Below are 13,439 nucleotides of genomic sequence, written 5' to 3'. Positions count from 1 at the left end.
TGGGGTTATGCTGCAACTGTACAGGACCTTGGTGAGACCACATTTGGAATATTGTGTGCAGTTCTGGTCACCTCACTATAAGAAGGATGTGGAAGCATTGGAGAGAGTGCAGAGGAGATTTACCAGGATGTTGCCTGGTTTGGAGGATAGGTCTTATGAGGGAAGGTTGAGGGTGCTAGGGCTTTTCTCTTTAGAGCGGAGGAGGATGAGAGGTGACTTAATAGAGGTTTATATGATGATGAGGGGGATAGATAGAGTGGACGTTCAAAGACTATTTCCTCGGGTGAATGTAGCTGTTACTAGGGGGCATAAGTATAAGGTTCATGGTGGGAGATATAGGAGGGATGTCCGAGGTAGGTTCTTTACTCAGAGAGTGGTTGGGGTGTGGAATGGACTGGAATGGAATGGAGTGGAGTCAGACACTTTAGGAACTTTCAAGCGGTTATTGGATAGGCACATGGAGCACACCAGAATGATTGGGAGTGGGATAGCTTGATCTTGGTTTCGGACAAAGCTCGGCACAACATCGAGGGCCGAAGGGCCTGTACTGTGCTGTACTATGTTCTATGTTTAAAATATACTTCAAATATATATACTTCAAAATATTACCAAGCGCTTGGATTTATAAACGTTGGGGCCCATATGAAGAAAACACGCCCTCAACAACCATCAATGGATAAAGTGGTAAATGTGGGGTCACTTTTAACATTTAAGAAAAACTTGGACGGGTTCATGGATGTGAGGGGTGTGGAGGGATATGGTCCAAGTGCAGGTCAGTGGGACTAGGCATAAAATGGTTCGGCACAGCCAAGAAGGGCCAAAACGCCTGTTTCTGAGCTGTAATTTTCTATGGTTCTAACACACTGCTGATACCGTTCAGTGTCTGCTAGTATCGTCTCCAGTTACTCACGCAACCACGACACACACAGTCCAGAAGGGTCTGCGAGCGGGAAGATGATGCAGCAGGGAAAAAAGGCAGCAAGCTGTCCGTGTAGTGACGCAGGTCCAATGCGCTGATGTCTGTCCTCCTCGGCAGTGCTACTTAGCAAGTTAGTTTCAGCTAATCCTCGTTCCCTCCGTCTTCTCAGTGAAAACTACGCCCGGCGGTTATAGCTGACTGTCCCTCACCGGCAGTTTCTAGCAGAAACGTCCACGCTTGAGAGTACAAGACGATGCGCTTTACACTTTTTCTCAACAGTAATGAAAATAACAAACAGGACTAAACCCTGCTGCCTTTCACTTCAAACTGGAAAAAACGAGTTACTAAACTGCGACAAACACGAGTTTTAACTGCACAGTAATATTTGTGCCCATACTGTGAAGTATGTTAGTCTACAAATATTATTTGCCTCAACGTTAAAACTGGGTTTTTACCGCATGGAAACAGCTCCTCTTCCCCACGTGTGTCTCCCCACTGCAGCTTCCTCTGCCTCCCGCCGTTTTTTTTCCCTCCCCCTAAGTAATCTGATCGGCTTGAAGTGCAGCTCTCTAGAAAACAAATTGGCTTAGCTTACATCACTCAAACAAACAGTATCTGTTCACGGTATTTGGCCCAGTAAACAGGATATTGAAACTCACAAGAAAACAAAGAACAATGGTAAATGTCTTTTTCATTAAATTTACCCATATTTCAAGAAAACACACACATTTCATTTTTCTTTCATTTATCCTTTTTTTCAGGCCCCTACATTCTCCCCCCACCAAAATACAGCCCCCATGCTGGGCTACATGACATAGAACCCAGTTAACCAATTACACCATGTACCTTAAACTGGCCCTCATAGTGTGATGACTGGTATAATGGGGGTGAAAAGAGTGGTACCTTATTCATACATGACAAGCACTGAGCAAAGGCGTTTCACCACCATGCATGTCAACTATTGCAGTGTTCAAGAAAATGCATAGTGGGTGGCGTAGCTGAGTGAACACCTGTATGTGCTACTACTATGGACTTTGCACACTGCTCTCCCAGCTTTGTATAATGTAAACGGTCTGCTGGCTTTCTCTCTCTCTGTGATCTCCCTATCTCTGGTTCTGGATTTGCTATGTTAGATGTGTCTGTAGTGTAAGTGCCCTCAACAGAACTAACTTGTTCTACTTCCCTTTGCCCAGTTACTACCTCTTCTATCACAACAGATTCTGAGCTCGCTGCGACTTCTGGCACTTCTGTAGCATTTGTGGGGGGATTGGACTCCATGGGCATGACATCCTGTTCCGGTTGTTCACAGATTTCCTCAGGATTGTCAATGATCAAGTCCTCTGGGTAATGTCCATACTCTGACTGTGTCTGAAGAGTTTTGATCTCCCAGGGGCACATCAGCTGCGGAGTCATCTTTGTGAACCTCAGGAGTTTGATTCCTTTCTTTTGCTTTTCTGCGCCTGAGGGCTCTTGGAGAGGGAGTAGGCTTTGGGTCAAACTCAGTGCTCAATTGGACCTCTTGTCCCAGGGGCAAAATATGATTGCGGTGCATGACCTTAATGGGTCCCAAACCATCTGCAGGCTTTAGATGATAAACAGGAAGATCAGACATTTGACTCTCAACCACATAAGGATTTGCACTCCACTAATCAGCAAGCTTCTGTTTCCCTTTCAGGCCAAGGTTTCGAATGAGGACTCTATCCCCAGGCTTCAAGCAATGGTAGCGCACTCTCTGGTCATACCTCTCTTTGTTACTTTGGTTCATTTTAGCAGAAGTGGCTTGGGCCAACTGATAGGCTGCTTGCAGCTCTTTCTTCATCTTCGACACATACTGCAAGTGGGAAGTAGTTGAGGTCCCATCTGCTGACACGCCAAAGCAAACGTCCACAGGAAGTCTGGCTTCCCTCCCGAACATAAAAAAGTAGGGTGAATACCCGGTAGCTTCATTTGGGGTGCAGTTGTACGCGTGGACCAGATGTGCAATGTGCTGACTCCATTTGGACTTTTGACTCGGCTCAAGAGTTCCTAGCATGTTCAACAGGGTTCTATTGAACCTCTCTGGTTGAGGGTCACCTTGTGGGGGGTATGGTGAAGTTCTTGATTTCCTCACACCCAACATGGTCAACATCTCCTTCACCAACTGGCTTTCAAAATCCCGACCCTGGTCTGGATGTATGTGAGTTGGTAGGCCGTAGTGAATGAAGTATTTCTCCCATAGAGTTCTGGCAACCGTTATGGCTCTTTGATCCTTGGTTGGGAATGCTTGTGCATACTGAGTGAAGTGGTCAGTGACTACCAACACATTGCATACGTTGCGGGAATCCGGTTCTATGGAGAGAAGTCAATGCATACAAGATCCATAGGGCCTTAACTTTGGATGTGGGAAAGTGGTGCTGCTCTCTGTGGCAGAGTCTTTCTCTTAATGCAGCGTTCACATGTCTTGCAGTATGTCTCTACGTCTAACTTCATGCGGGGCCAGAAGAATCTGTCACAGACGAGTGCATAGGTCTTGTCAAATCCCAGATGTCCATTGTTGTCATGCAGTGACTTCAGAACAATACCGTAGAACTGCTTGGGGAGCACGGTAGCACAGTGGTTAGCACTGCTGCTTCACAGCTCCAGGGTCCTGGGTTCGATTCCCGGCTTGGGTCACTGTCTGTGTGGAGTTTGCACATTCTCCTCGCGTCTGCGTGGGTTTCCTCCGGGTGCTCCGGTTTCCTCCCACAGTCCAAAGATGTGCGGGTTAGGTTGATTGACCATGCTAAAATTGCCCCTTGGTGTCCTGAGATGCGTAGTTTAGAGGGATTAGCGGGTAAATATGTAGGGATAAGGGAGTAGGGCCTGGGTGGGATTGTGGCCGGTGCAGACGCGATGGGCCAAATGGCCTCTTTCTGCACTGTAGGGTTTCTACAAGCTGTCGCCGTAAGCGTTGGTCAGACCGTTTGACTGTTCTGTAAAGCAGACCCTGCTCGATGGACAGCTTCTCCCACTCTCATTTCAGAAGTGTAAGATCAGGATGGCTTGTCTGTATTTGACTTGCCAGTGCCTTCTGATTGACAGCTAGCCATACTTCTATACATGGGTCACTTTTCTGAGCAGCTTGAAGCTCTGCTGGACTGAAAGTGGGCAGCTGATCAGCTACTATTGCAGCAGTATGACAGAAAGCTTTGGGAACTGCAGACACATGAGCTCCTAGGTGTTCTATCACACATGGATAGGAGTGTCCTGTTCATGTGCTACTCGACACAGTCTGACAGAGAGCCCGCACTCCTGGAACTGGGATTTCTTGTCATTCATCATCTGGTGTCATGCTGTCATGGGGACGTCGAGACAACGATTCTGCGTCAAGGTTATGCCGGCCTGGTCTATACTTAAGGCTAAAATTGTAGGTGGACAGTGCTGAGAGCCAGCGATGACCGTGGCATCCAGTTTAGCTGACGTTATGACGTATGTCAGGGGATTGTTGTCCGTTCTGACTTGTATGGTAGCTCCGTAAAGATAGTCATGTAGCTTATCCACAATAGCCCACTTGAGAGCTAAAAACTCCAGTTTGTGCGCTGGATAGTTTTTCTCAGATGGCAAGAGACTTCTACTGATGAATGCAACTGGGCGTAGACCATCATCCTGCTCTTGGTATAAGACACCACCTAATCCGTCCAGGCTAGCATTCACGTGCAGAACGTAAGGCTTCTGTGGATCTGCGAACACCAATATTGGGGGTTTGGTGAGCCGGGTCTTGAGTCCTTGGAAAGCATGTTCGCATTTCTCACTCCACCGAGAGCCAAAGGGTTCAGAAGGCTTGAAGTAAGTCTTGTCAGGTGAGTTTGCAGTCTGACTCCCCTTGGAGCGGGAGCGGGGAGGATACCCTTGAAGGAGTCCGTTGAGGGGACAGCAGAGTTTGGAGAAGTCCCTGACAAAGCGGCGATAGTAGCCCCAAAATCCAAGGGAGGATCTGAGCTCTGTCACAATTTGGGGTCTTGGCCAAGAGACAACAGCCTCTATCTTGGATGGGTCCGTCGCTATTCCGTCCTGCGACACTACATGTCTGACGTAGGTGACAGAAGTCCTGCCAAACTGGCATTTGTCAAGCGACAGCTTCAGACCTCCTCCTTGTAGCCGGTCGAGCACTTTGAGCAACCGCTCCTCGTGTTCTTCGAGGGTTCGTCCAAACACAATGAGGTCTTCCAGGTACACCAACACCTCAAGAAAGTTCATGTCGCCGACAGTACGTTCCATGACTCTGAAAAGTGGCTGGTGCTCCTGAAATTCCCTGAGGCATGTGTTTGAACTGATAAAAGCCCAACGGGCAGATAAAAGCGGTCTTCTCCTTGTCAGCCTCACTCATGGGTATTTGATAGTACCCGCTCCTCAGGTTGAGGACTGTGAACCATTTACTCCCAGACAAGCAGTGAAGAGCGTCTTCTATCCTTGGAACAGTATACTGGTCCGGTATTAGAACATAGAACATCACAACACAGAACAGGCCCTTCGGCCCACGATGTTGTGTCGAGCTTTGTCTGAAACCCAAATCAAGCTATTTCCTCCCTATCATCCCGAAGTACTCCATGTGCCTATCCAATAGCTTCTTAAATGTTCCTAAAGTTTCTGACTCCACTATCCCTACAGGCAGTCCATTCCACACCCCAACCACTCTCGGAGTAAAAAACCTACTTCGGACATCCTTCCTATATCTCCCACCATGAACCCTATAGTTGTGCCCCCTAGTTACCACTCCATTCATCCGAGGAAATAGTCTTTGAACGTTCACTCTATCTATCCCCCTCATCATCTTATAAACCTCTATCAAGTCTCCTCTCAATCTCCTCCGCTCCAAAGAGAAAAGCCCAAGTTCCCTCAACCTTTCCTCATAAGACCTACCCTCCAAACCAGGCAGCATCCTGGTAAATCTCCTTTGCACTCTTTCCAGTGTCTCCACATCCTTCTTATAGTGAGGTGACCAGAACTGCACACAATATTCCAAATGTGGTCTCACCAAGGTCCTGTACAGTTGCAGCATAACCCCACGGCTCTTAAACTCAAACCCCCTGTTAATGAACGCCAACATACTATAGGCCTTCTTCACGGCTCTATCCACTTGAGTGGCAACCTTCAGAGATCTATGGAAACGAACCCCAAGATCTCTCTGTTCCTCCACATTCTTCAGAACCCTACCTTTGACCCTGTAATTCACATTTAAATTTGTCCTACCAAAATGAATCACCTCGCATTTGTCAGGGTTAAACTCCATTTGCCATTTTTCAGCCCAGCTCTGCATCCTATCTATATCTCTTTGCAGCCTACAACAGCCCTCAACCTCATCCACTACTCCACCAATCTTGGTGTCATCAGCAAATTTACTGATCCACCCTTCATCCCCTCCTCCAAGTCATTAATAAAAATGACAAATAGCAGAGGACCAAGCACTGATCCCTGTGGCACTCCGCTGGTAACCGGTTTCCAGTCCGAAAATTTTCCATCCACCACCACCCTCTGTCTTCTGTTAGATAGCCAGTTACCTGTCCAATCGGCCAAACTTCCCTCTATCCCACACATCCTTACTTTCTTCATAAGCCGACCATGAGGGACTTTATCAAACGCCTTACTAAAATCCATGTATATGACATCAACTGCACTACCTTCATCTACATACTTAGTTACCTCCTCAAAAAATTCTATCAAATTTGTGAGGCAAGACTTGCCCTTCACAAATCCGTGCTGACTATCCCGGATTAAGCTGCATCTTTCTAAATGGTCGTAAATCCTATCCCTGAGGACCTTTTCCATCAACTTACCGACCACCGAAGTAAGACTAACCGGCCTATAATTACCAGGGTCATTTCTATTCCCTTTCTTAAACAGAGGAACCACATTCGCCACTCTCCAGTCCTCTGGCACCACCCCCGTGGACAGTGAGGACGCAAAGATCAATGCCAAAGGCTCTGCTATCTCATCCCTTGCCTCCCAAAGATTCCTAGGATATATTTCATCAGGCCCAGGGGACTTATCAACTTTCAGTCTCTTGGCGGCGTCAGTGCATTGCCACTCACTGATCGTCTGGGTAGCCTGCTCCATCCAGGCATCGTATTCCTCCTCACCTGGGGGTACAGGTTTCAGTCCTGAAAACAGTCTCAGCTTTCTGTAGCTAGGCCCATCGGTAGACACTTGGTTGCACTTGTCCACTAGTTTGCCAATAGTAGTCACTAAATCCATGTTCACATCCACTTTGGGAGCTTGATTTTCTGTTACTATGGCCTGACAATCCCCCATTGACTTGCCTTCCTGTTGTAGTAATAACAACAGCTTTGTATGGAAAGCGTCCTCTTCAGGAACAGCATCCTGTGTGACAAGGCTTTTTAGCGTATGCACAGCCCATGGCCCAGCTTCTCCTTCAATACCTACATCTGGAGGTACAGTGTCAGGGGTTAAATCAATGCTAGTCTCCACTAGTATGAACAACTGTGTGCCAGTAGAATCCCCACGGCAACCACAAATCTTGGTGCGACCAAAGACTTTCACTGTGTTTAAGGCCCCAGCAATGGTCTCCTCACTGGTATCTATTGGCACATTGCTCAGTAATACAACAAGAGAAAGACTGATATTCTTTTGGCGGCTCCAATCAGCAGCCTGAGAAAAGTCCATTGTCTTGAGTGAGCTATTAACACTGAAAAAACTTTTTTTTTGCTGCTGTTGTAATTACTGAGTTAACTGTTACTGACTGAGGAAAAGAAGAAAAAAAAGAAATATTTGACCTAGTCTGGTAAACAGGAAACATCTCAACGGTGCCTCCAAAAATGTAACCCCCTGCTGACAATTATATGCTCTGACCAGCTGAGTTAAGTAAAACTGTACCTGGGATGTGCTTGATGTTATAAGGGGCTCCTATGTCGATGTTCAGTTAACAGGATCCTGAGTTCTTAGCGGTTGGTGTTGAGCTAGGCTAAATTCCTATTTACCAATAAATGTCAGTACAGGTGTGAATGAAAAGGATTAGTGTATGCAGTTGCAATCTAGAGTAATAACCTATTAATAATAGCGTGGTGCCTCCTAAAATGGTAAGTATGTAAACCTTATAATAAGAAAAGGTTCAGGACAACCATGCAAAAGGAATAACGAAAATAAATTTGTTTTTTTGCATTGTTGCATCTCATAAAACAGGTAAAGAGTCCCAAACTAAAGATTTTTCAATTAAACAGTTTCAACCCTGAGAAATGTTCAAAATATTACCAAACACTTGGATTTATAAACGTTGGGGCCCATACATTGGTGCACATATGAAGAAAACACGCCCTCAACAACACACTGCTGATACCGTTCAGTGTCTGCTAGTATCGTCTCCAGTTACTCACGCAACCACGACACACACAGTCCAGAAGGGTCTGCGAGCGGGAAGATGATGCAGCAGGAAAAAAAGGCAGCAAGCTGTCCGTGTAGTGACGCAGGTCCAATGCGCTGAAGTCTGTCCTTCTCGGCAGTGCTACTTAGCAAGTTAGTTTCAGCTAATCCTCGTTCTCTCCGTCTTCTCAGTGAAAACTACGCCCGGCGTTTATAGCTGACTGTCCCTCACCAGCAGTTTCTAGCAGAAACATCCACGCTTGAGAGTACAAGACGATGCGCTTTACACTTTTTCTCAACAGTAATGAAAATAACAAACCTTGCTGTCTTTCACTTTAAACTGGAAAAAACGAGTTACTAAACTGCGACAAACACAAGCTTTAACTGCACAGTAATATTTGTGCCCATACTGTGAAGTATTTTAGTCTACAAATATTATTTGCCTCGACGTTAAAACTGGGTTTTTACCGCATGGAAACAACTCCTCTTCCCCACGTGTGTCTCCCCACTGCAGCTTCCTCTGCCTCCCGCCGTTTTTTTCCCCCTCCCCCTCAGTAATCTGATTGGCTTAAAGTGCAGCTCTCTAGAAAACAAATTACATCACTCAAACAAACAGTATCTGTTCACGGTATTTGGCCCAGTAAACAGGATATTGAAACTCACAAGAAAACAAAGAACAATGGTAAATGTCTTTTTCATTAAATTTACCCATATTTCAAGAAAACACACTCTTTTCATTTTTCTTTCATTTATCCTTTTTTTCAGGCCCCTACACATATATTGTCGACAAACTTTCTTTTTTAGAGGTTTGCTTGTGCCTGCTACTGGTGTAGAATTAAACGACTCTTCTTCAGCACTCTGTTCGAATGGCAATTCTGGATCACAACGTGGACTCGGATCGTCCTCAGCATCACTTGATGCTCTTGCTCTCACTTTGGAAAAATATCTATCCATGTTTAAATGTTTCTTTGATTGTCCTTGAATCTTCCCATCACACTTGCCATCCTCTCTCGCCGCACAAGTGTGGCGCGCCGCACCCTTTGGGAACCACTGATGTAGTCTAATCCAAATATATGCTTACAATCTTAATTCATTATGGTTGGCTTCAACTTTATAAATCGTAGCTTTTGAATTTTTATCAAGTTTAAATACACTGAGGAACCAAGTTAGTTCTTCCAGGTTTCTGCCTTACTGGATAAAATGCTGCCTTCTGCTGGCCTCAGACTTGGCAAACTCTCCAAGCAAAGATGGCCAAACTTGGAGGATCTTGGGTGGGATTTTGGATGGAATGAATCTATCAGAACTGTGCAGTTAGATGCATACAGAGTGAATATGAGCAAATTAATAATGTAGTGCGCAACATTAGCATGTTTCACAAGATTTTTAAGTTACTTAAAAATAGTTCTAACTTTGAGTAAATATAACAATCCAAATTATTTTTTAGGAAGATGATCGAAAAACAACAAAACAAGTCAAGGAGCTTGAATCTCTGGAAAACCAGAGAAAACGGTTACAGAAGCATCTGAACGACGAATTAGATGAAGCAATTGGACAGCTGAAAATCGCGAAATACCAGTATGTAGAGGTTCAATTTAAACATCTATGACGTGCTTCCTCTGTCACATCAAGATTGTAGTGAAGAATAACAAAACAAGTGCAGCCTGATTTGGTTGGCGCAAACACACAGCATTGTTACGGGCTCCTTCCTGTTTCTGTTAAAATCTAAAGGTTGCATCATTGCTCCATTTCAATATTTCCCATCTCTCATCACACCTGTTTCCTCCAGTGCTGGTATTTCTTATATGGGTAGATTAGATGATTGTCTCAGGATTCACAGATTGTGTAAGTACTTCGGGGTTTCAAAGCTAGGCAGTTTCATTCATTTTTTATTTATTCATGGCACTATCTAGACTGCAGTGATTTCTACCAAGAAGGTAGCTCACTATCACCACCTAACTGAGACAATGGACAACAAATGCCCTTGCCTGTGATGCCTACATCCCATAAAGAATGAAAAAGGTCCATGTGGTGTAGGTAAACTTACAGTTCCCTTCGGAAGGGAGTTCTGGGATTTTAACTTAGTGACGCTGAAGGAATCGCACTATAGTTCCAAGTCCAGATAGTGTATGCCTTGGAGAGCAACTCGCAGTTGGTGGTGTTGCCATGTGTCTGCTGTTCTTGGGTAGTGGTCATGGGTTTGGAAAGTGCTGTCACATCATATTCTGGGAAAGGGTCACTACTGCCAGGACAAATCTCCAGAACATAGCAGCGTGTTTTAATGATAATGCAAATAAAATTAAATCTGCACAAATCGGAGCCATTTGCTGCGCTCTTTCCCGGCCCGTGCATTGTAAAGAGCCCAGAGTCGTGCAAACAATGGCATTGAAATGTTAACACTCGGGCCTCCCCACCCGAGTATCCAGGTTTCTGACCGTGGCAAATGCTATATTTCCCCACACCACCAAAATTTCCCATAACCCTAATCTATAAATGACTTTAGGTCCAATTTACTCAACCTCTCATCATAGGACATCACCACAGACCAATTTGGTGAATCTTTGATATACCACCTTCAATACAGAGACCAAAATTGTGCACAGTGATTCAGATGTAGTCACACTAAAACACAGTACAATTGTAACGACATTTTTATTCCTGTACTCTGATCCCCTTGCAATAGAGGCCTAAATGCATTTTCCTTCTGAATTGCTTGCTGTACCTGAATGCTAACTTTCTGCTTTCCTTGTATGACAGCCTTTGAACCTGAAAATCTACAATTTTCAGACCCTTTTTCAAAAAAAAATTCAGCTTTTCTATTTATTCAGTGAATGGCTTCACATTTCCCACATTACACTCACTCAATCTGTCTGTTTCTCTTTGAAGCCTTTGTATCCTCCCTAAAATTTTGCGTTCTACCTAATTGGGTATCATTAGCAAGCTTTGATACATTGCTTTCTTTCTCTTCTAAGTCAGCACTAATCTTCGCAGCACTTCACTAGTCACAACCTAACTTGAAAATGTTTGAGTTTGAATGAGTTTATGCCCATTCTCTTTTACCTGTCCATTGTCCAATCTTGCATTCATTCTAATTACCCCCAGCTCATGAGTCCTTATCTTGCCTATAACATTTTGTATGGCACTTTATCAAATGCCTTTTGGAAACCCACTTGTTCTAATGATGCTATGATTTTCTAAATGCGTTGCTAAAACTTTGTTAATAGATTTCAGTATTTTCCTAACACTGGTAGGTTGATTGCCTGTGGCTTCTTGTTTTCTCTCTCCCTCCTTACTTGAAAAGCAGTGTTATGTTAGCTGTTCCCAAAAGAGGAGTTTTGGAAAATCGGACCAAATGTAATATTTCCAAGTTTGCTGATGACACAAAACTTGGAATTGTGAGTTGTGAGGAGGATGCACAGAGGCTTCTGGGGCTTTAAACAAGATTAATGAGTAAGAAGAATGTGGCACTGTGGTTAGTACTGCTGCCTCAACGTGGGTTTCCTCTGGGTGCTCTGATTTCCCCCTACACTCCAAAGATGCGTGAGTTAGGTGGATTAGCCATGCTAAACTGACCCTTACTGCCAGGTGGTAAATACGTGGAATTACGAGGATAGGGCATGGGTGGGATTGTCGGACTCGAACCTGGGTCCCTGGCACTGTGAAGCAGCAATGCTAACCACCGTGCCACCATGTTGCCCAATGAGGATAAGGCAGGAAAGTGGAGTTGAGGATTATAAGATCAGTCGTGATATCGTTGGCAAATCAGACTCCTAGAGTCATAGAGGTTTACAGCATGGAAACTGGCCCTTCGGCCCAACTTGTCCATGCTGCCCTTTTTTTTTAAACCCTTAAGCTAATCCCAATTGCCCACATTTGGCCCATATCCCTGTATGTAACTATCTAAATGCTTTTTAAAAGATAAAATTGTACCCGCCTCTACTACTACCTCTGGCAGCATGTTCCAGACACTCACCACCTTCTGTGTGAAAAAATTGCCCCTCTGGACACTTTAGTATCTCTCCCCTCTCACCTTAAACCTATGCCCTCTAGTTTTAGACTCCCCTACCTTTGGGAAAAGATATTGACTATCTACCTTGTCTTTGCCCCTCATTATTTTATAGACCTCTATAAGATCACCCCTCAGCCTCCTACGCTGCAGAGAAAAAAGTCCCAGTCTATTCAGCCTCTCCTTTTAATTCAATCCATCAAGTCCCGGTAGCGTCCTAGTAAATCTTTTCTGCACTCTTTCTAGTTTAATAATATCCTTTCTATAATAGGGTGACCAGAATTGCACACGGTATTCAAGTGTGACCTTACCAATGTCTTGTACAACTTTAACACAATGTCCCAACTTCTGTATTCAATGTTCTGACCGATGAAACCAAGCATGCCGAATGCCGCCTTCACCACTCTGTCCACCTGTGACTCCACTTTCAAGGAGCTATGAACATGTACAGAACTTTGTTCTATAACTCTCCCCAACGCCCTACCATTAACTGAGTAAGTCCTGCCCTGGTTCAATCTACCATAGAACCATAGAAAATTACAGCTCAGAAACAGGCCTTTTGGCCCTTCTTGTCTGTGCTGAGTCATTTTTTGCCTAGTCCCACTTGCCTGCACTTCGACCATATCCCTCCACACCCCTCTCATCCATGAACCCGTCCAAGTTTTTCTTAAATGTTATCCACTTTATCCGGCAGCTCATTCCACATTCCCACCACTCTCTGCATGAAGAAGCCCCCCCTAATATTCCCTTTAAACTTTTCTCCTTTCACCCTTAACCCATGCCCTCTGTTTCTTTTTCTCCCCTAGCCTCAGTGGAAAAAGCCTGCTTGCATTCACTCTATCTATACCCATCAAAATCTTATACACCACTATCAAATCTCCCCTCATTTTTCTACGCTCCAGGGAATAAAGTCCCAACCTATTCAATCTCTCTCTGTAACTCAGCTTCGCAAGTCCCGGCAACATCCTTGTGAACCTTCTCTGCACTCTTTCAACCTTATTTATATCCTTGCTGTAACTAAGTGACCAAAACTGTACACAATATGCATCACCTCGCATTTGTCTAAATAAAGTCCATTTGCCATTCGTCAGCCCACTGGCCCAATTGATCAAGGTACTGCTGCAGTTGGAGATAACTTTCTTCACTGTCCACTATGCCACCAATCTTGGTGTCATCTGCAAACTT

At 44.7% G+C, this 13,439-nt stretch overlaps 2 protein-coding genes across 3 annotated transcripts in view; both read left to right on the top strand.

The window, feature by feature from the left end:
• The window catches only part of LOC144500567 (uncharacterized), a 1,101,151-nt gene that overhangs the window by 1,064,619 nt on the left and 23,093 nt on the right, over nt 1–13,439 (top strand). The gene's annotated exons all lie outside the window — the stretch shown is intronic.
• LOC144500566 (kinetochore protein NDC80 homolog) overlaps nt 1–13,439 on the top strand; it is a 187,135-nt gene that overhangs the window by 156,706 nt on the left and 16,990 nt on the right. The window contains exon 15 of the mRNA XM_078223687.1: nt 9,696–9,826. Within this exon, the coding sequence (XP_078079813.1) occupies nt 9,696–9,826 (131 nt within the window). The remainder of the gene's footprint in view (nt 1–9,695; nt 9,827–13,439) is intronic.

The sequence above is a fragment of the Mustelus asterias genome, chromosome 11 (genome assembly GCF_964213995.1).
Source record: "Mustelus asterias chromosome 11, sMusAst1.hap1.1, whole genome shotgun sequence".
Taxonomy (NCBI): Eukaryota; Metazoa; Chordata; class Chondrichthyes; order Carcharhiniformes; family Triakidae; genus Mustelus; species Mustelus asterias.
Note: the sequence above shows the minus strand (reverse complement) of the source record. Positions and strands in the feature narration are given on the sequence as shown.